Below are 23,456 nucleotides of genomic sequence, written 5' to 3' on the forward strand. Positions count from 1 at the left end.
CACTCTGCGCACAAAGCGTGCTCAGTCAATGTGCCACTAGATTTGTCCGCGTCATTGAGGTATAAATTAGCACGTGCGGGCAGTCATTAGTTGAGTTTGATTCACAACTACATGGCTACTTAGCTGCTCCTACTGTCTGAAGCATGCTGTTGTTAATGTCTTGTTATTTTTTTTCTTTATAATGTTTGCAGACTGTGGTTTGACAAATTTATTGGTCTCTGGGAGAACAGCCACAACTCACCTGTATGGGAAAATGTAAGCCCCATATTTTTGTGTACAACATCAAGTCACTTTGAATTCACTTATTAAGTCTGCGTTCCTTTGGATTTTCTTTTTATCTTTTAGAACCTCGTGTGGCTGTTTGCGAGGCTTGCTCAAAACAACATTGGCTACATCAACTGGGACCCTTACATTCCAACAGTGAGTTTTTACCTTTCATTTCTCTGTATAATTAATAGCCTACATCAGCTGCAATTTTAGCAAGAGATTAAATCAGGATACCTGTTGGCTAATGGATAAATTTGTGTTGCAGACAAAATTTATCTGTTGAGTGAACTCGGACCTAGAGGAAAAGTAGATTACAGGGACACTATCTTTAAGACTAGCATTGGGGACCTAATAAACCAGCTGCTTTTATCAGACGTGCGGAATTCAAATGAATGTAAAAAAAAAGAAAGTCTGTGGGAACTAAGTTTCCCAAGCAGTTGAGCTTATTAGAAAACTTTTAAAGAGTATGTCTTAAAGGATGTCAACTGCAGTATTGAAAAGAATTACAATTGATCTGGTCACTCAGCTTGGCTGAAAGCAAGCGGTGATAAAATTTTTGAATATTTTGAACGCCTGCTTGTGAAAAAGTACTGTTTCCATGATGAAGCATCACTGGTTGATCAGTTTGCACGCCTGATTCCTTTATTTGTTCTTCCTTCTTTGCATAATTTTTTTGTCTTGGTAATAGTGTACTACTATCACAGAAGCTATGAAATGCGTTGTTTTCCTCAGATGTTTACACGCTTGCTGCGAAGCTTTAACCTCCCGGCTGCTTCAGGCAAGGTCCAGGTGAACCGACACAGCAACTCCTATGACAGCACACCTGTTGTCAACTGGATCACATCACTCCTGGTAAGAAAGTATTATTGTCTTTCTCTTAAGGTTATGCCACAAGGAAACGTCACAATCTCACTTTCAATCGCACAATAATTGTTTTAAAAAACCGTTTTTTTGCAAGGACTACCAGAGACTGGAACAGTCTAATGATTTTGTTCTACAACCATCTCTTGAAATGTTTGCCACTTGTTTTTAACCGCTCACTGAGCTTCAGGTTTTGCCTTTGTTCACTATTAGCATGGACATTGTTCTCAATTTTACTATATCCCACAATTATCTCTTTGAAATATTGGTATGGTATCTCTAACGATCCACTAAATTATTTTTTTTATTTTCTTGTATTTTGCCTTTTCAGGCGTTAGATATTGTATAACTTGTAACTTGTGCAATTCTGCGTTCCTACTTGTATTTTCCATCCATATTTGATTATGTTCTTGCTAAATATTGTATACCTGCCAAAACTCTCATTTGTACTACTCTCAATTTTAATTCCCACTCTGCTAAAATCCCTCGATGGAATTGCAGTATCTATAAATAAAATATAAAATAAAGTCGTTCACAGAATCATGTTAGATCTACAAATTTTACTGTAAAACCACCAGTCTGTTTGCTTATGTTTTCATTCAGGAACTGTTTGGTGTCTTCATGAAACTGACTGCTTTGCAACAGTTATCAAAGTGGTTATCTGAGTTCTTCTACATAAACTGTGGGGTAGAACCCCTTTAATATGTTTTTGTCATTAAATCAGAGGAGTAGAATACATTAGCAGAGAAAGTGCATTGCAAAAGCATGCTGAACGTGTTAGGCTTTCAGCGATGTTACAACCTGAGAGGTGTATTAGTGAAGCTCTGGAATACGATCGGAGATCGTTATTCGAAAAGCAAGTTTAGTTTGCGTTCAGTTTCGCCTCAGGCAACTGGCCTAGGCCAGTTGCGTTTCGAACGATGATTTTCGATTGCACTTCTGATGTATTACAGACTAGCGCACTGATGCTTTGAGGGTGTAAACTGCAAAGTTGACAAATTGTAATTTAATTCAGATTGCTTGTTGGCACACAGCTGCTGTTGTAGAAACAGTGCATCCTCACATGCATGGGGAAAAAAATGTTATAAACTCTGTTTGATACGTCTGCATACATTGTTCTTTCTTTTGATAGTTTGTTCAATTCCTGCATATTAAACTTGTACCTGTTAAGTGAATGCTTGCAGTGTATTTTGGCACCATCAGTGAAAAACTTCATTTCAAGTTCCTTTTTTTATGTAGCATGCAGTTAAGGTTCTGCCTTTATTGCATGCTGCATGAAGGGTGTGTTGTAAACAGCTTTGAGTGATTGATTCATTAATCGTCAAAAGTATTCAATGTGATTACATTGAATGTCAAATTATAGCTATCACTTATGATGCAGAGTTACAAGTCATTAGGAAGCTCTTAAAGGAATGCAGAATAAAAATCCAAGAATAAAGAGAAAGCCCCACAATTGCATTCCTAAGACACGATTGCTATAGTATTTTATTTATTTATTTATTTATTTAGGAATACTGCAGGCCTTAGAAGGCCCAGGCAGGAGGGGAAAGGTACATACAAAAAGAAAACACAATAGATTGACGAAGGAGTAAAAAAAAAAGCTCTGGAAAAATGTAATAGAAAGTACAATTACATAATGAGTAAAGCACCTCTAAATAATGCATAGAGAGTGGCAGATACAAATTGAAACGCTGTTTCACAAGCACAATTTCAAAGCACAGGAAATGTAATAGAAAAAAAAAAGGAGGAGTGCATAATTAAAAATTACTACAACGCGCAAATCAATAAATATTGCACAACAATACAAATTGAAACGAGATTTCGTAAGAACAAGCACTAATATTAGATAGTAATAGACGCTATTGAGTCAGTGCTGAGAAGTTTGTTATAGGGTAGGCTGTTCCATTCCGTTACTGTTCGAGGGAAAAAGGAAAACATAAAAACATTGGTTCTACCATTATAAGGCGTTAATGATGCAGTGTGGCGATGTCTAGTTCGGCGGGCAGTAAGGGGTGTTATGTAAGGTTCAGGAGAAAGAGATAGTTTATTGTTACTCAGCAAGAAGAGAAATTTAAGCCTGTGAATTTTTCTTCTTAGTTGCAAAGACTGAATATTGTGTTCACCCATTAACTGAGTTGGAGAATCACTTGAGCGATATTTAGAGAAGATGAACCTTACTGCTTTACGTTGTATCATTTCTAGCGCATCGATGTTAGATTTAGTATAGGGATCCCATACAATAGCTGCATAGTCATTATTCGGGTTACTTTTGAGCGGATGGCTTTATTTTTGACGCTCTGTGAGCGGCCACTGCGTCACTCACAAAGCGCTCCCGACAACAAGCCGCCGGATCTGACATCACACCTACCGTCAGCAGCCACGGGGCGAACGGATCGGCTGCACAGTATTGTTTTCCTTGCGTTGGACAGTGGGGGTGCGTGGTCTGGTTCCTGCGTACTTTCACCGAGAAGTTGATCAATGATCTAAACACAGAGGAATAAGGTTTCAGAGCGCAGCTCTTATGCGCCGTTCCTGAACTTCACGTCGGCGTTGCCTTTGTCCCTCGCCGTAGCCCAGCTCCGCAGATGGCGCGAGCATGCTGCTCTAGTTGCACGCGCTCCTGGCGCAATCTCGCGCGCGAATCTTGCTCTCCACTTTGCTCATCCTCCAGTGCCACGCCTTTGCAGCGGTAGCCAGAGCACCGGCTCAGCCAAGCCGAAATGCAGAGCCATCTCCGTTATCCACTGCGTGCACCCCTTACCCCGCCCCCCCAATTCCTTTTAGGATCGCTAAACGCACAGCCCCCTCCGTTGCGTATGCGGTCGCCTACGGTTGAAATAAGACAGCAGCTGCCCTCAAAAATTGCATTACCAAGAAGCATAATCGCAGGCCGATTTTTAGGCACGGCCTGCAGTATTGCCACCAACAAGGAACCAGTGGTGAGCAGGTAACATGCACCTCAGCACATTCGCGCTAGCTAACGTGCCCGCTCCCATTGTTTCATTGCAGCCGAGCACTCCTTCCCTTGGTGCAAACGAGATGGCGCCACCAGTCTCATGTCGGCAATTTTTTTTTTTTTGTCAGCCGTCGTTTCAGACGATGCGCATTTCGATTCATCCTGGCAAAATTGGCCAAGCATCTGGCTCAAAACGTCGTACAAACAACAAATTACAGTTCTGCGCAGCTTCTCATCTTTCGGAAAAGAGTGGCACCGCGTGTCTCGCCCGACAATACTATTTCGGCACCCTTGTGCGCAGCAGACCCTCGACATTCTGCGGCATTGACACAGCTGCTCCACACATCACTCCACAAAACCACGAGATGAAAGACGAGGTTTTCGAACAGCTCACATGAGGAAGCGGTGTGAATAGGACGGTCGAACAAAGAAAGCGCGTCGCTGAAAACGTCAACTCGAACCTTCGCGCGCTCAGTGTGGACGATCGCTCACAATGGGCCTCGAGGTGGGTAAGTGTGACGTGATATCCAGTTTTGCAGGAGCTTTCAGAGGAGGCAGGTAGGTGCTGTGATTTGAGAAATATTCACTAAAATAGTTACTTTTCGCTCACTTCTCCTCAGAAAAAGAGAGAGAGAGAGAGAGAGAAAACTTTTATTGTCAAGTTTTAGTGGAGCTTTCTTTCCCAGTGGTGTGGGCTAGCGTGGGCGTCTGCTTTGCCGCGACGCTATCAGCCCATTTCGCCAACCGTATCTGATCTTGCGGGTTGGAAGTTTTCGTCTTTTTCTCCCACTCATCATGTGAGGGAGCTCGCCTAAAAAGTTCTCTCGGGGGAGGGTTCTTTTGGCATCACCACAAGATGTGATCTTGGTCCGCAAGGGGACAGCTACAATGTTTGCAGTTTGGTGGATATTCACCACCGGTCATTGCAGCTAGCCTTTTTGGACTAAGTACAGATCTATTCTGTACTCTCCTGAGGTTAGTGGCCTGTATTCTTGTCAGTGTCTCGTGCGGGGATGGATATATTTGCCTGGATTCGCGGTAATAAATGGTCATTTCGTTGTAGGTGTGGATACCTTCAGGTCGGTCAACCCCGTCGGGCAAGCCCACCTCCCGGTTACTAGCTGCTCGGGCGGCTAGGTGGGCAGCCTCATTGCCAGGGTTGCCTGCATGAGCGGGTACCTACACCAACTTCAATTGATTGAGGTTTTTGTTAATTATTCTGAATGCTCGAGGGGAAATGAAACCTGAGGTGTAGTTACGAATCGCTATTTTCGAGTCGGATATAATAATCTTGGTGCCCGGAATGGAGGTGCCCATGGCGATGGCGGCCTCTTTCCGCCTCCACAATGGAAGATGTGTTTACCGTCGCACAGCTGAAAAAGCTGTGAAAAAGCTCAGAAAGAGTGTTGTTTTGGTCACTGTCGGTGCGACAGCTATCACTGGAGACAGAAATCTCGGCGACAAATTTTTTGTTCACTATCCCTTTAAACAAGAGTGTGCTTTGTTTTATTTTTGTTGTGCAATAGCATTGCTTTGTCAATAATCATGCATCAGTCAAGGAGGCTCAGTGGCTACCGGCATTGTGCTGCTGAACACAACGTCATGGGTCCGTTTCTCTGTCTTAAGCAGTCGCATTCTGATGGGAATGAAATGTGAAAACATTCATGTACTTAGATGTAAATGCACATTAAAAAAAAAGTCATAATTTGGATCCCCTCCCCGTACGACATCTCTCGTATCCCGCTGTGCAGCTTTGAGACACTAAACATCACAGTTCGATTTTTGAATTCTTGTATCGATAAAACTTGACCGCTGCTTGTGCTCTTCCGCAGGGTGGTAACAGTTCCTGCCAGACATACGTGAGCCACTTGTTCAAGGCCATCGAGTCCTTCTATCATCCATCCAACAATGGTCGCTGGGTGGTGAGTACCTTTCCTCAGCTGCAATGACAACATTAGTCCATTGCACTGTGACAGTGTGCTCTGTATAATGTTTGTAGGGCTTATTGATCAACATAGCTTGATGTTAAAGCATGAAAGGGATGCTGAAGAGGTGCAGTATATTTAAAGTCAACCTGGACCAGTAGATTACACTTTTGAAGCAGCACATAAATTAGTCTTATCGGGGTCTGAGGCTTGGTAAGCAAGGGAGGTTGTGAAAAAACAAGAGAATGGTGGCATTGTCTTCTGGAAGTTGCCGTACCAATTTCTCTTCAATGTCATAGACACTGACAGCGTATTCATGGAGTCAGCTAACTGTTGTTCAATAAAAGATTACGTTATATGCAAACGGCAATAGAGAGTCGACCCAAACAATTTCCAGAGTTTTTTCTGTATGAGAGCTGCTGAAATGTATAGGAATACTGGGAAACCCAAAATACTGCACTGGCTTCATGGCATAGTTTTGGGCATGGCGTTCAAAGAAGAAAAGTTTAGCCTTTATTTTCTTTGGCAGTAGTCAGTCTTGCTTTGTAAATGAATTAATGATATGGTGCTGAAAGAATGCTCTACAAATGTAAACTGATCTGCTGTATTTCTCTTTTCATTTAAGTTCTTCCACGCTATGGAACAAAATGGGGTTGTTGGGTGGAAGAAGAGAAATAGAGGCAATTTACCATGCTTCCATTTCTCCTCTTGTAGTATGCAGTAAGTTGACCTTTTATCGACATTCAGGAAGCAAAATATGAAGGGGCAAAAATATACAGGCAGAGAAAAGGTCGCCCAGTCAGTGCTTGCATGTTCAGCATGTGCCTGTCAATTCTTTCCCATTTATTTATTTGTTTGTTTGTTTGTCACAATACCCGCAGTGCCCATAGGCATTACAGTGGGGGAAAGCAAGCAAAGAACCAATAAATAATGCAGGTAAAGGAAAACATGTACCTAGGACACTTTCATACTCGCACATGCACACACAAAAAAGAAAAAAGAAAAAAAAACTGTCTTACTTCGGTGAGCTTTATAATAGTTTGCATTCTAAACATCTATAAGTGCGTCAACCAGCTAGCCCATCCACAAATAGTAAAAAGTAAGTTGACCATCTTGTGTGACTCGGTATTAGTGATAAGCTTGGTCTTATTCTTACAGATAGAGCTTGGCCTACTTGAACCAGAGAGGAAGTTCAAGATAATCACTTCACTCATCAGGGACATGTTACACGGACTGCATTTCCAGATGAATACAGGGATCTAGGTTTTAATTTCTATATTGTGCCAGAGTTCTGGGTCTGCTTTCTGTCTGCTGGCATCACTGGAGAAGTATCTTCATAGTCACACTTGACTTTGTGGGGTTCTCACACCGTACTCTTGGGACAAAGGAACGACAACACAGTAGTGCAAACAATCACAAGAGCATTTATTGCACCTTTCATAGATCAATGCCTGCTAGTTGAGTTGCTATCCACAAAACATGCCGATGGGCGCGCGACAAATCTACAAGTCTGACTCACCGCGACCGGATAACGAGCAAATATGTTCGCCTTATGCTGGATTCCAACGCCTGGTCGTTCGCGTGTACGGTCACGCAAACGGTGGCGCGTTCGATGGATGCCACGCGAGACGGTCTCGCAGAAGCATGAATTGTCGCATGTGCGGCAGGTCCGCGCCACTTGCCGACCCGCGTCGACGTCCACGTCGTACCTCAACCCGCAGCCAAAGAGGAAGAGCCTTCCTTTCCCGCGCTCAAGTAACCCCGCCGGAGGCGGCGTTAGCAGCGCAACACTCGCGCCATCTCTCGTACTGCGCCTTAGCCAGACCGACTGCCGCGGGCATCACGCAGGCCACGCGACGAAGCCAGATTGCAGAAAAAAGGAGCTATGCGGAAAAAACATATCCCCACATCCCCCCAACCTTAAATGACTACATAGTTCGGTGAAACATGTCACACGGTCTAACATCAAGGCGTGCTTCGTGAACAAGGTATTACATGCAACAGTGGCCGCGCTGAGGAAATGTCCACATGCTGTCCAAAGCATGCAAGCCGACTTTGTCCTTGGGTACACCGCTGGCGTCCGCCGGTCACAGCAGCAGCTTTGCGGACTCGACGGCACGATCCCAGGCCAGGACTCCGGAAACGGTGACGCAGCAGTCGGCACGAGCAAGCGTCGCTCACGACGACGCGCCCTGCCGGCAAGAGCCGCAGTAGCTGTCGGTGACCGCCGGCTCTTTTCTCCGCCGCCGAGGGTTGCGAGCTGGATACAGGCGGCCGCCGAAGTCACTGCACCAAACCGGCCACAGCATCACCATCGCCGGGGTGGCTCGATCGTAGTCCGGGGCAACAGCGCAGACAATGTGCAGGTGGCAGCAAACCAGGGCTGACTCCACTCACGCTGCGTACTCTAAACACTCGGCAAACACTAAAGTAGTGCAAGGGAGAGGAAGTCTGCATGCGCATCGCCCACATGGTACGATGTTCAACTCGGCCAGCAAAAGATCGGGCAGCTATTCAGATGCTAAGTTCATGTGAACGAAGCTCGCTTCCTTTAGTCGAACGAGTAATTTCAATTCATGCGAGGCTAAATAGAATGAGGGAAGCAAATTGCAACACCTCAATGCCACGGTCCACCAGGTTGTGTCCCTCCATGTGCGACAAGCAGCTTCGTAAAGCCTTAGGCCTAAAGCGTCGCTACTCTGGCAACAACCGGCATCCAAAAACAACACCCAAAATAAGCGCAAAACAGGCAGTCTCGAGGAGACGTCAACTCTGTGAGGTGGTCCTACTCCGCTCGGTGCACACAGCATCAGAGTTGACGGTGCCCACCGTCCCAAACGGTATCGGAGCACCCAGTGCCAGGCTGCAATACCAGTCAGCCCGTAGTCCGACTCACTGCGTCCGGATAACGAGCGAATATGTCCGCCCCATGCTGGATTCCAAAGCCTGGTCGTTCGCGTGTACGGTCGCACAAACGGTGGCGCGTTCGATGGATGCCACGCGAGACGGTCTTGCAGAAGCATGGATCGGTGCACGCGCGGGACGTCCACGTCGTACCTCAACCCGCAGCCAAAGAGTAAGAGCCTTCCTTTCCCGTGCCCAAGTAACCCCACCAGAGGTGGCGTTAGCAGCGCAACACTGGCGCCATCTCTCGTACTGCACCTCAACCAGACCGACTGCCGCGGGCGTCACGTAGGTCACGCGGCGAAGCCGGATTGCAGGAAAAGGGAGCTATGCGGGAAAAACATATCAGGGGACGCGCGAGAGTCGTGCATCCCCACAACTTAAAGCACAAAAAATGAGGGTGCAAGAAGGACAACCAGACAGCACGAGTGCTACTTCAAACTAATGTTTATTTCCGGAAAAACATGCCTATTTATCAGTCAACACAGATCAAAAGCAAAGTACATCATTGCACAAGTGCACTCAAACCCCCCCAAAAGATTAAGAAAGTTCTAAGAGTTAATCATGACATAGCTGTGCCCATAAAAAACACAGAAGACCAAAAGCTCCAAAAGCATAAAACATAAAAAGAAGCTCTGACTCGGGCCTTTCTCATGTAGACACTGAGGATGTATTTGCAATGAAAAACGACTTATTGAAATAGGCTTTTTCACTTGTGTGAAGGCTTGTCGAGGGCTGGCTGACACACGTGCAACCATTTTTTTTTAAATATAGAAAGCCTCTACAACCTCCCTAATGGTCCCATCTCGGCGTAAGAAAAGGACTGATGGGGCCTTGCAGAAAGAGTTCGCATCCACATTGTCGACAGTGTACAGCAAGATATGAATATGGTGACCCTCTGAAGAAGCTCCCTGCCTTGGTGCTCTCTGCCTAGTCTTCATATTGTTAAAGGTACTTTTAAAATGCTTAAAGAAATGGCAGATGTGTCTGGTTAGTACCCATTGATGAACCCTGAGATGATCGGCTGATGACGGTGCCACTGCTCAAGCCGAGCTCACAGTTTCTTTTGTTGTTGCTGCTGCCGTTGTCTTCTTGCCAAGATGCCATGCAGGCACTGATTGTGCCACTGCACTCGCATGTGCAGTTAGCTTACAGAGTGGACTGCTGATACCCGCCTCTGGTTGTAGAACGACTGAATGATTATGCATGTTGTGGGCATTGGGCTGATTGATGAGTTGCACCTTTACATGCTGTGCACTGCTTTTATAGAAGCTGCTTCACTATGTCTACTCTATAGCTGTTGAAAACAAAACTCTGCATGGGTATGTCTGTTGAGATGTTTGTGTATGTACCTGTTACAGACAAAACTTCAGAGGGTGCTGTACAAATTGCCTGCTGAAGTGGTGCGGAGGCTTCACAAGTACGTTTCTGTTAATTCCTGCTCGTGGCTTCCAGTTGTGTCTCTTTAAGCCCTTAATGGCCAACACTTCCGACCAAACACCGTATCAAAATGGTCCTTAAGTTTCAAGGCTCTAAGCTATAAACTGTGTCACCCGAAGCGTCCTCTGTGGGCAGTCCTGAATTCAATAGTTATAGACCTGAACTGCCATCTATTGCATCTAATGGCGACTACAGAACTGTTCTGCATGGCCAGTTCATCAAAAAGCTTACTAACAGCTGAAAAATATGCCTGATAAAAAGCAGGTTCATCAAACCCAAAAAAGTGTTTTGGGCAGTAAATAACAGAACTTGTCTATGGCTTTTAATGGGTTATGCGAAGTACCTGTGTGAAACTGTGTAGCTGCATTCCTTTTTTGGCTCTTAGCTCTACATTATTAGCAAAGAATTATTGACGCAGTAATGTGGAACACTTTGCGCAATGTGTTAGCTGTAACTGCTTGTCATGTCTTGTGCACAGGGCAGGGTGACTTCTGAAATGTTGTACAAGCTACTCTCATTCGTAGCAGTGTTATACTCTATATAAAGTTTTTTCAGTTAAATGTTGGAAGTTAGTCTTAACTTGTGAAACATTTTAATTTCTCGTGAGTGGCCATCAGCCATTTCGAAACCTTTTTGCCAATTTGTGCTAACCTAGTTTCTTTGGTACGTCAGAACTTTTGTCTGCTACATTTTTGCAAATTGACTATTCCTTTTATGTACATAGAGACATGCACTGTCCCCTGTGCAATTGCTTAGCTGCTGAAATTAATTTTCATCAAGCTTTTCATCAAGCCTGATTGCTGTCAACTGTTGGCCAAGATGTTGATCTGTCAATAGCACTTTTATGGCTGCTTCTTTCCTTTCGTTGAACAAAATATGCATTAGGTTTAACTTCGTTCAACTTGTTGCAGAACCATTCTGAACACTGCTTCACCATGTGCTGCAAATGTGCAGGGAGCGTTACAGGCCACCCACCTGGGAGCCAATTCCTCCAGAGTCACACCGCTTGACTGACGCAGAAGTGACATCGTTTGTGGAGAGCGTGCAACCAGTGGTTCTGCTCTCTATGTTTAGCAAGGGAGGCAGCTCCGGTGCAGCTGTCGCTTTGCAAGACCTTGCCCTTCTTCGACCAGAACTGGTTATTCCGCCTGTGATAGAAAGGTAGGTAGTAGTGCTTGCCTTATGTCCACATTTAGAAGCAAAGCTGGCTTCCCACAACCGTAGAGTTTCTTATTAATTAGAGGGAAACCTGACACCCCTCCCTAAGTGAGTTTCCTAATGTGCCACAACAGAAATATCAGGATATGGGCCTGCGAGGCTCGTCTCAAACGCGGCTTAGCCTAAAACATGGTCATGGCTGCACAAATAGTGCTTTTAATGCATTAGCATTAGGAGGGTCAAAGTGGAAATAGGTATATATGTGGGAAGCCAAACATGGTGGTACAATTAGAAAGGAGATGGGTGGTGCTTAGAAGAGTGCATGCGTGAGTGTGTGTGTCTGCATGCATACGCACCCCAACTAATGGAGCTCTGCTGCCGACCACTGCAGTTACACTATGCTCCTTGAAGAGGCAGGACAAGGGTTGGGTGAGCTCCTGAACAACACTTAGCAATGTGGTGAAGTGAACGCAGTTTAAAGCATGGATCCGGGACCTCCAAAAGGGGCAAAGTAGTGCTCACGCATTTCTTTTGCAATAACCATTAAATCGCCACTGAATTTCTTGGAATGAAATTTTCAATAAAGGTTTCAATACACCCATTGTACATCTGCCAATGAAGTTTAATTGCGTGCAGTACAACAAATAAGAGGAGAAAACAACAAAAATGTTCTAATAGCACTTCCCTGTGAAAGTCGAAATAATCCTCTTTTGGTCATCATTCTGTTAAATTCTCTTATGTTAATATGGTGACCTGAGATTTATCTTGAAAACATTAAAAAAATATATATATTTTGTGTTTACACTGCTTTGCTGTTGTATAAATTTTGTTAAAAAATCGCATATTATGGTTCTAACTATTCATTATACTGTACTGTAACGCTTGGCACTGTTCCTTTCTTAGCTAATTAAAAAAAAAAATTTGAATTTTCCGTTGTCTGCACCGCTCAGTCTGTCCACACTGTACCCCACTGGGAGTAATTTACGACAATGCTTTGCCAGGCCATACATGCTGGAAGTGACCAGCTGATATGGTTTGTGCATCTCATATGGCAGTGGGCTCAGACAAATGCAATTTCACTTTTTAAACCCGCCTTTCTTTCACTCTTCTCCCACTTTGTCTGGATGGCTGTGTGGCCCAGTTCATAGAGATAGTGTAATCTGTGGGGGGGTCTCTCACACCCGTACTCTTGGGACAAAGGAACGACAACACAGTAGAGCAAACAATCGCAAGGGCATTTATTGCACCTTTCATAGATCAATGCCTGCTAGCCGAGTTGCTATCCACAAAACATGCCGATGGGCGCGCGACAAATCTGGAAGTCCGACTTACCGCGACCGGTTTGCGAGCGAATATGTTCGCCCCATGCTGGATCCCAACGCCTGGTCATTCGCGTGTACGGTCACGCGGACGGTGTCCAAGGCGGCCACGCGAGACGGTCTCGCAGACGCATGGGTCGGCGCACGCGCAGGTCGGCACGTCCGTCCCGCTTGCATCCCGAACCCAAAGTGAGCAAGCGCCTTCCTTTCGGCGCCGAAGTAACCTCGCCTGTCGGCGGCGTTAGCAACGCAACACTCGCGCCATCTCTCGCACTGCGCCCCAACTACATCGACCGCCGTGGGCATCGCGCAGGCCACGCGGCGAAGCCGGATTACAGGAGACGCGCCATGCGGGAAAAACATATCAGGGGACGCGCGAGAGTCGCGCATCCCCACATCCCCCCAACCTTAAATCACTACATATTCCGGCAAGACATGTGACACGGTCTAACATCAAACGGTGCTTCGCGAACAAGGTGGAACATTAAACAGTGGTCGCGCCGAGGGAATGTCCACGCTGTCCATAGCATGCGAGCCGACATTGTCCCTGGGTACACCGCTGGCGTCCGCCGGTCACAGCAGCAGCTTTGCGACTCGACAGCACGATTCCAGGCCAGGACTCCGGAGACGACGACGCAGTAGTCAGTACGAGCAAGCGTCGCTCGCGCCGACGCGCCCTGCTGGGAAGAGCCGCCGTAGCTGTCGGTGACCGCCGGCTCTTTTGTCCGCCGCCGAGGGTTGTGAGCTGGATACAGGAGGCCGCCGAAGTCGCCGCGCCGAACTGGCCACAGCATCGCCATCGCCCGGGTTGGCTCGATCGTAGTCCGGGGCAGCAGCGCAGACGATGTGCAGGTGACGGCAAACCAGGGGTGACTGCAATCACGCTGCGTAAACTCAACACACTCGGCAAACACTAAAGTAGTGCAAGGGAGAGGAATTCTGCATGCGCATCGCCCACGTGGTACGATGTTCAACTCGGCTAGCAAAGATCGGGCAGCTACTCAGATGCTAAGTTCACGTGAACGAAGCTCGCTTTCTTGAGTCGAACGAGTAATTTCAATTCGTGCGAGGCTAACTAGAATGAGGGAAGCAACTTGCAACACCTCAACGCCACGGTCCACCAGGTTGTGTCCCTTCACGTGCGACAGGCAGCTTCGTAAAGCCTTAGGCCTAAAGCGTCGCTACCCTGACAACAACCGGCATCCAAAAACAACACCCAAAATGAGCGCAAAACATGTAGCAGCCGCGAGGAGACGTCAGCTCTGTGAGGTGGTCCTACTCCGCTCGGTGCACAAAGCATCCGAGTTGACGGCGCCCACCGTCCCAGACGGTGTCGGAGCGCCCGGTGCCAGGCCGCAATACCAGTCAGCCCGTAGTGGCACCCGTGGCCCGCGGCCACCCGGCTCCCAGAGCCGCGACTTCATCCGAGTCAAAGAGATAGAAGAAGCTATTTACATAAGAAATTCGGACCACCCACGAGGCTTCCGTACTCACTCGCTTCAGGCTTGCCACTGCTCCGCGGGCGTTCAGCCTCGCTCTCCCAGGATGCAGACCACGTGGCTCTCGTACTGACGAATTTCATTTAAAAAAACACTTGCGGAAAGGCTTAGCATGTTGACATGTTCAAACACACTACAGCCACCATCACCTCGCTCAAGAAAGCACGCCGCCGACGCTAGCGATCAAAATTCATGCTAGGCCTACGCTTCGGTTCAAACAAAGGTCTCGAACGAAGCAAACTGTTAAATTTATCGTCCGATGTCCCAAGAGGTCCACGTTGGGCCGCCAGATGTGGGGTCCCTCACACCCGTACTCTTGGGACAAAGGAACGACAGCACAGTAGAGCAAACAATCACAAGGGCATTTATTGCACCTTTCATAGATCAATGCCTGCTAGCCGAGTTGCTATCCACAAAACATGCCGATGGGCGCGCGACAAATCTGGAAGTCCGACTTACCGCGACCGGTTTGCGAGCGAATATGTTCGCCCCATGCTGGATCCCAACGCCTGGTCATTCGCGTGTACGGTCACGCGGACGGTGTCCAAGGCGGCCACGCGAGACGGTCTCGCAGACGCATGGGTCGGCGCACGCGCAGGTCGGCATGTCCGTCCCGCTTGCATCCCGAACCCAAAGTGAGCAAGCGCCTTCCTTTCGGCGCCGAAGTAACCTCGCCTGTCGGCGGCGTTAGCAACGCAACACTCGCGCCATCTCTCGCACTGCGCCCCAACCACATCGACCGCCGTGGGCATCGCGCAGGCCACGCGGCGAAGCCGGATTACAGGAGACGCGCCATGCGGGAAAAACATATCAGGGGACGCGCGAGAGTCGCGCATCCCCACAAATCAAAGGTGGGGACTATAGATATGTCAGTCCTGCTACCATTGCTATGATATGTGTCCTTGCAAGTTTTCACATAACTTGTAATGCAGTCTGATCCTGGAGGGAATGCAAGGTCACAACACTCACATGTCTCATAGCATTTACCAACAGAGCTAATGAATAAATGTCAACAGCAGCACATCTCTGCAGGTCTACTGGGAAGTTGTCACTTGTATTTGGGCAATCCTCTTCTGGTAGTTTCTGCCATTTTTTTTTCTTTTTCCCTAGAGAAACTAGGCAAAGAAAAGTGCTAAATGTCGTAGTGAAAAATCAGGACCATAAAATGGAATCTCGCTGTGAATTTTGAGCAAAAACAAACCAACTGTAAGCACAAAACCATTTTTATAGTTTTTGAGACAAAAACATAGATCAACTGCCTGACCTGACTAAGTCAAGAGTCAGGAATCTATTTTTTCCAGTGCCGTTCAAATGTCTTATTTTATTGAGCTAAGAAATGTTCTTTCCTTGGTGTGCAGGCTGTACTCTTCACTGGAGACTCTGACAGAGCCACACCGCCTAACAGCTGCCATGCACTGCGTGTTGGCGGTGGCACGCAGCCTGGTGCAGGGAGGCCGCTTCTTTCCTGAGGGCCCCTCCCACGTAGTACCCCTGCTGAACAGCTGCTTGCCTGGAATCGACCCCAATGACATTCGCAAGTGCATCGTGAGTGCTATGGGCTGCTCCCCTGTTTCTGTGCGTCAGATTGGTCAAAGTCTGACCGTGAGTTCGTGGGTTCAGCTCTCACCTGCAGCAGCAGCTTCATGAGGGCAGAGCGCAAAAAGCTGTGTACTGAGCCTAGTGTGCATGCTAAAATACTCGAAGAGGTCAAAATGAATCCAGACTCGAATGGCACATCTCCGACAGCCCCTGTGCTGCTTTTGGACTTTGTTAAGAGCCTTGTTACAAATAGCATTAGTAGCCTCCATTAAAAATTTTGCATCTGAAATATGAGTGAATGCATCAATAAAAGCTAGCAAAAATACACATTTTTGATACTGGAACGGGAGAAAGGGCCGCCATCTGCATGCACCTGCTTTTAGGTGCTTTTTATGGCCTTTTTATTTTAGGTGCTTTTTATTGCAGTTACCAGTCCTGCAGCTTGCCACTATTGCTTCAGAAGTATGCCCCGCTCATTGATAACTAACTTAAGCAATGCGAAATGTCATTGCATTTGGTATTTAAACTTAACCACATGAATGGATCAATCATTTGAAGCCCATTAACTGTGAAGTTCGAAATTGGGCATTTTCATCAGAGGGAACATAACCTTGCTGTCTGTGAAAAACAGTGCCACATGAGTTTGTCAAAATACGAACAGACTTCTTTCTTTTGTCCATGTACGTAAAAATCAGTAGAATTATTTATTTTATGATGACGGCTGTTAGAAGCCCAAAACTTGGTTTGCTGTGTCTGTCTCTCCGTGTGTCCTTTTTGACAGTGACGATGATCGCCACCGTCATCATTGTCATCATTATTGTGTCATCACCAGGCCGCCTCCTCAATGCCAGCTTCGCTCTCACCGTAGAGCACAGAATAATGGCAGCTGCTGCCACCGGGATCTGAACACGTTTTCCTGTGGCAATGTGCAGTTAGGAGCTGGATGCACTCACCAATGGGCTAGCATGCCACTTTGGCGCTTGGTAATTTTGGGGGAAGTTTGCACCCCCCACAGACTAAGAGGACGGGCATCTGTGCATACATTTTAAAGGACATAACAGGCAATACTGTGATGTATCGTGATGACTTTGGATGCATGACAGAGAAGGAGTCGTTCTTGAGAAGATGGGAGTTTCCATTGTAAAGCCTGTTACAGTAAATTAGTCCAGAGCTTGAAAAATTGTTGAAGGCTGCTGACTTAATATTTTTGGTTGGAACCACTCTTTAGAAAGGCACAACTGTGCATTCCTGTGCAGGTGACATTCCAGTTCATCTCAACATTTGCCACCCTTGTTCCACTGGTGGACTGCTCCAAGGCTGTGAGCATTCGCACAGACCTCACTGAAATTGAGCAAGATGTGTGCTTGGCCACTGCAGGCTTTGAGGACTTCGTGCTACAGCTCATGGAAAGGTATGGCCATGCCCTGCATGCCACCTGAGCTGAATAAGTCCCTATCTCACCAAGTTTATGCAGTGCAGTGAAAGCTATGGTATAGAGGCTGCTAGAGGAGTATGTAGGCCGATTGAGCGTAGTTCACCACTTCTCCGCATCATGACACAAAATTGTCGCTGCAGTCAGTAGAATGGCGCTCCTGCACGTGTCATTAATTATAGTGTGGTGTAGACAAGAGTCAGAGGCACAGGGCGCTTGGAGGCCATTGTTCTGATACGTGGTTCCGATCTCTGAGGCTCTGTTCTGCCGGGCAACCCGATGGAGATGATGCACCGCCGTGTTTGTGCGACGAAAATTGAAAACACTATGTGTTAACCGATACATGCACAATAAGCTGGTATAGTTTATGTGGATACAAAACACATTATATTCAGTGGCCACTGAGTCGGGGATTTGACTTTACTACTTTTATAATGAAACTACTGTTTAAGCAGGTGCGGTTTAACGAGATTTTACTGTACTGAGCGCAGCACCATGCTTCTGCGTCACGATGCGGAGGAGTGGCAAACTATGCTGCGGACGAGTCAATTGACACACCTAGTCCTCTAGCTACCATAGCTATGGGTTGCATCAGCCAACGAGAAGAGAGAACGAGTAGAAGGGCACACCCATTGTATGCCTCTGATTGCTTTCACTGTGATGCTAACTGAATAGAGCAGCTTCATGGAAGAATTACCGTGTATACTCGTGTAAGGGTCGCACCCCCACTTTGAAGTGCAAAATTGGGGGAAAAAATTAAAAATGTCCCGCCAGAAAGTGAAGTTTGTTCCGTTGCCGGTAGATGACGCTAGAGGAGGGAGCCCTGTTTGGGTCAGTGCTGGTCAGGGATGATGGGCCGGCATCTGAGGTCATTTACTGCAGCATTGTCATTTGTGCCTCTTTTGCCCTCTGCTATAGTTGTGGAACAGTGTGAACCTTTAGCGGGCCGTCATCGGCCTGATTCGTGTAAAGGCCGCACCCAGCCCAGATTATAGAAAAAAAGTGCAGCCCTTACACGAGTACATATGGTATTAGTTCACCATGGGTGAGTCCTGAAATGAGCAGCCATGTTTCATGACCGATTCATTGACGCAAACCCTTAGCCTTTGCTCTGCTGCATGATGTTTATGGCACAGAGTGTAAGCACTTTCTATTGGTCACATTTCTGTTTGTTTGATTGCTCAGAAAATAGCATGTGTGTGTGATGGATTTTCAACGATTGTGAACTCTGCAAATGCTTGTATGGAACAGCTAACTTGGCAGGATAACTTATTAACTGACGTGACATTTCAAGCTTCTCTTTTTTACAGTAAATGAGCAGGGAAATCCTCTAAACCCTAGAAAACTAGACTAGCAAACGTCAGAGCAAACTAAACAATTTACTACAGTACACTTCGTTAATTCGACTCTGGTTGATTCGATTCTTGGTTAATTGGATCCCGAGCAACAGTCCTGGCTGGTGCCCATGCATTTCTATGAGGCCAAACCTCTATTTCTATTTTTATATTTATTTTTTTGAAGTCAAAATTGGTTTTTGCTGAATAATTAAAACTTGGCTGGTCAGCTTCGCTGCAATATAGCTTGGTATGCAGTGAAACATACCAGGAATTGAAAGCAGCCACTGTTACAGGACAGTGGCTCAGTGGTGCACGCACCGTCTCTGGTCACCATACTATCTGGTAGATGCCTGATAAGCATGCTGGAAGTCATTCAGATCCATTTCTGATTTTGCTGTGGTGATTTAAGCCCTCATTTTACCCACCATGTGTACCTCACGTATGAGACCATTAGCAGGGCCTAGTAAACGTTCCTTTATTATGTGCACGCGCCATGCATGAAGAAGCAAAGGAAAACCATCTGTGTTTTGAAAAAGCTAGTGATAAAGAATAGAAGGTTAAGATGAAAATCAAGAGCACTGACTTTTGGGCGAGTTGGTTTTGAATAGCAGAAAACGGTCAAGTGCATACAAACAAGGACAGAGGGAGATGTAGACAGCATGAGCGCTTTGTCCAACTGATAGTTTATTCACAAAATTGCATAATATGAACACTTTCCTTCATGACGTCACAAGACCGAAATGCCGACATCAGGTGGCCATGCTCAGAAACTTAGTTTCTTTAGATGACAGGCATACAGGAAGTGCGCTGACACATGATGCACCCACCTTTCTAATGCAGTCTGCTTCTAGTATCTTCCTAACATCCTGGTTCTTATTTTTGGCTACTGTCCTACACATCTGGAACAACGGTTTACATGGCTTCTTGTTCTTTATTCCACACTCATGACAATGCACAGAAAGATTCCCATCATGTTAATTCCCCACCTTCCTCCTGTGTTCTAGAAGTCTCGTTCAGACACCTACCATCTAACCAATATAGCTGGAACCATACAATAAGGGAACTTCATATACCATGCCAGAAACATGTTACGATAGGATCACAATGTTTGATAGTGCACAGCTCTTTCTTTTTCTGGAAAGGATTAGTCATTTGGCAAAGTTTCCCTAGCTTCTCGGAGGCAGAAAGCACCACTCTGACGTTGCTACGATTCCTTCTTTAGGTGGCGTGAGGTATTGGGCATGTACGAAATTACTGCAGTGTAGAACCTATTCCCTTCTTGAAAGCACCTTTACTTTCTTGTTTTTCTTTTTTTTAAACTTCCCTTCAGCTATAAATACCAGAACATTGTGAGGACAACCTGCTGACATAAGTCATGTCACATGCCTTTGGAAACTTCCTCCAGTGGAATGAAAGCAGGATTTCTTCAGGGTGTTAACTAAGCACTGCCCCGCTATTGCCCTTTTATAAATTTTCAAGTGGGATGAATGATAAGGTAACAAGTGGTTACTTGCCCTTGGATGGTACTCCCAGCACAGATGATTCTTAGGGAGTTATGCTTTCAAATAAAGAAACAGTAAAACACCATCTTCTGGAATTTTATTCATTAATGTTAAAGGATTGCAAGATTGGCCAAAAATGGCTAGGAGCTAATTTACAGTGGCTGGAAAGCCATGTTTGCTTCCTTGCATTAAAATGAAAAGGTTGCCCACATATCTGAACACATTCACATTACTAAAATCTTTGACAAATCAGTTCTGCAGAACCCATAAGGCGCAGGAAAGTACATAAAAGGGAGAAATTGGGGGCATCCCCCCGCATTGCAGCATGAAAACCCATATGAGTTTCCTTGTAGCTTCATGCTGCAATTCAAGTGGATGCCAATTTCTCCCTTTTATAAAATCTTTGAGGCAGTGAAAAATTAGTCCGTCACAATGAGCTAAAAAAAATATCGCTAAGGACAGGAGCTATTCATGAGCCTATACAGACATCCTCCTTTTGAATGAAGATCTGGTCATTCCATTTAATGTAGGTCGACTTCAGATAAAAGCTTAGCGATTCAAGGAAACCTTCTATGGACATACCTGCTGCATGCTGAAATGCTACAGAGCCAAAGCTATCTATGCAATCTTCCACATAAAGAAGGAGTTAGTCTTGTGGCAAGAAGTAGTATAAACCTTTTATGTCCAACGAGCAGGTCAAAAAACGTTTGTCAAAATTCTTTTTTAAAAAAACTATCACCTTTTCAGAATTTTGGATTTGGAAGGAGTCATCAATTTTTATAGATTTAAATTCCTTTGTAAGAAGATTTCAACCGATTTTTGCCACCTGCCGTTCTCAGAGACGATCACCCTTAGGGGGCATTCCACGTTGTGGGTTCTCACTGTGAACATGGCCTTCAAGAAAGAAACATTACTATTCCCAATACGCCTCTTACACCTTGTCCCAATACATGTTGTCTACACCTTCATCTGTCCTTGTTCGTGTGCGCTTGACCGTATTCTGCTAAGATGAAATGATTCACAAACTCGAGGATACCTTTAAAGCCAACAAAAGCGCAGTTTCTATCTAAAACTGCCAGCCAACTTAATTAGGCATCTCGCCGCTCGTAGTGTGCGTGTAAATTAAAGGGACACTTAAGACAAATATTAAGTCAAGCTGAAGTGATAGATTAGTGCTCAAGAACATTTAAAGCGTCTATATTAACGCAGACAGAGCTTTAGTACTCGAGAAATTGAGTTAAATGCATAACACAATTAGAGACTTCCCTAAGACATTCAAGTATTCACCCGATGACGAAGGCACTCCTCATTATAATTCTGTCACTAGCACTCTACCACTTGTAATAAAAAGGTGATTGTATTGAATTATAAGACAAAATAAAATGCTAATTGCCCAGTTCTATTTGGTTTTTAGAAAAAAGAACTCAACGTTACCCATCACAACGACGCGGGCGGTTGAAAGTTTTCATTTTCTGCACTCCGTGCGGTCCGCACTTTCACGTTTCAGTAGCTTTGTTATTGTGTAGTGCAGCCATGGATTAACTGGCTCGCAAAACTCGCCTAAAATGAAAGTAGCAGAGAATGCCACGTCCATGTGATGTCACAGGATACCCGAATGGTCCATGCCACTTGACCTAGAGCAGTTGCAGCGGCGAATCCAACACTCTGTCTTAGCTCGATTTCTTCGTGGCAGGGCGCTTGAAACCACAGGGCCGTCTGTCGGGCACTGTTTTACTCACTGACAGTGATGGCATATACAACATCACCACTTCCCGCTCGGGGACGGGAGATTTGAACTGCCCTAAAGGTATGTGGGCCCTTCAGATGCAATTTTCTCATAAACCAAGACATCTTGTCACGAAACAAGCACTGCGAGATCGCTGAACTGGTATTTCAACAGTGCACGTCGACTTAGTATCTGCCTTTAGTGTGTCTTTAAGGAACACGTGCTATGTCCCGTGACAGTAGCACCCGATTTTACTTAGCATGCTTCACCGCATAACATGGCTGTATTGCGGCAAAGCTAATTTTAAAAGCAAATACTGCCAAGTCAAACGGCATGTTTCGGCATATTTTGCTGCCATTAATTTTGCTGCCGGGTAATTCGAGCAGTTTCGTCGGTCCCGTCAGGTTTGAATTAACTGAAGTTGACTGTGTAGTATTATTTCTGCAAATTATTTTCGGTTTCTGTGCCCAGAATGTGGATGTGGCATGATGTCATGATGCACCACTCCATTCCTGCAATCGCTGTGGCTGCTGCATGCGAACAGAGCCAGAAGAAACACACGCAGGTCTATAGTTTCTGTTCTTTTATGAGCATAGTTATGATACCTGGCCTTATTGCTACACAAGTCAGCAAATTCATCTCTGTCGGGACACCACAATATTATTGGTGGAGCCGGGTTCTGGCCTTTCGAGGCCAAATAAAGATATCCTGTGTCTTAATTTCATACTTGCTAAATAGTAACTACTTTACATGCAAAAAGTGCGTGGTTGAGCTTTTATAGATTTAAAAATACATTTCATTAAGTAAACTCACTGTTGTTCCCTGTCAACGTGAGTGCCACACAAGTCCACAAGTGCTCTCTTTCCCTGTCCTCATCTTTTTTTAGCGGTTAATATGATATGCACAAGTGTTGCTATGTGAGCTCACAAGTCGACACGAATATTAGCAACAAACTCTTTACTGGTGTCCTTTCGTGGTGGTAGGTGCTTTTCGCTGATTGAAAATAGCAGCTTGGAGAATCCGACAAGGCTGGACCGTGATACAGACAAGATGAACACGGAGGAGAACATTCTGGAAGTGGGCCTTTCCTCCACCTTCAGCAGCATTCTGACTCAGTGCTCGCCCAACATATTCCAGGTAAGGGTTGTAAACCTCTTGCAGGCTTTGTTGCACCTTAGCTGCTACTACAGTAGAACCCACTCATAACAATATTCAAGTGCCACGAAAATTTCATTGTTATAACCAATAATTGTTATAACCGGGTTGCATGAAAGAATCAAAATGGGGGATGGCAGAGCTGATGTGAGAAAACTGTAATGGCGTTTGTAGCAGCTGCAACAGAAGGAACCCATACGGGTTCCTCGAAAGAAAAGCCTCGCAGTTGAAGAAAAATTCGTCCTAATCCGGGACTCGAACTCGGGACCACCGCCTTTCCAGGGCAGCTACTCTACCATCTGAGCTAACTAGGCGGCTAGCAGATGGTAGGGCGAAGTCGAATTTGTCAACAACTCGAAGCAAAGGCAAGAGTTTCACATAATAGTTCTGCGGAAATCCACATGGTGGAGAGAAGCAATTAATAAAGAATTTTTCT

At 45.7% G+C, this 23,456-nt stretch overlaps 1 protein-coding gene across 1 annotated transcript in view; it reads left to right on the forward strand.

Annotated features, from left to right (window-relative positions):
- Nucleotides 1-23,456, forward strand: part of LOC142588482 (proteasome activator complex subunit 4A-like) — a 122,921-nt gene that overhangs the window by 22,590 nt on the left and 76,875 nt on the right. The window contains exons 5-13 of the mRNA XM_075700264.1: nt 192-255; nt 346-420; nt 1,000-1,119; nt 5,917-6,006; nt 10,275-10,333; nt 11,308-11,514; nt 15,688-15,874; nt 17,125-17,279; nt 22,849-23,002. Coding sequence (XP_075556379.1) covers nt 192-255; nt 346-420; nt 1,000-1,119; nt 5,917-6,006; nt 10,275-10,333; nt 11,308-11,514; nt 15,688-15,874; nt 17,125-17,279; nt 22,849-23,002 — 1,111 coding nt within the window. The remainder of the gene's footprint in view (nt 1-191; nt 256-345; nt 421-999; nt 1,120-5,916; nt 6,007-10,274; nt 10,334-11,307; nt 11,515-15,687; nt 15,875-17,124; nt 17,280-22,848; nt 23,003-23,456) is intronic.

This window comes from Dermacentor variabilis, chromosome 7 (assembly GCF_050947875.1).
Source record: "Dermacentor variabilis isolate Ectoservices chromosome 7, ASM5094787v1, whole genome shotgun sequence".
Classification (NCBI taxonomy): domain Eukaryota; kingdom Metazoa; phylum Arthropoda; class Arachnida; order Ixodida; family Ixodidae; genus Dermacentor; species Dermacentor variabilis.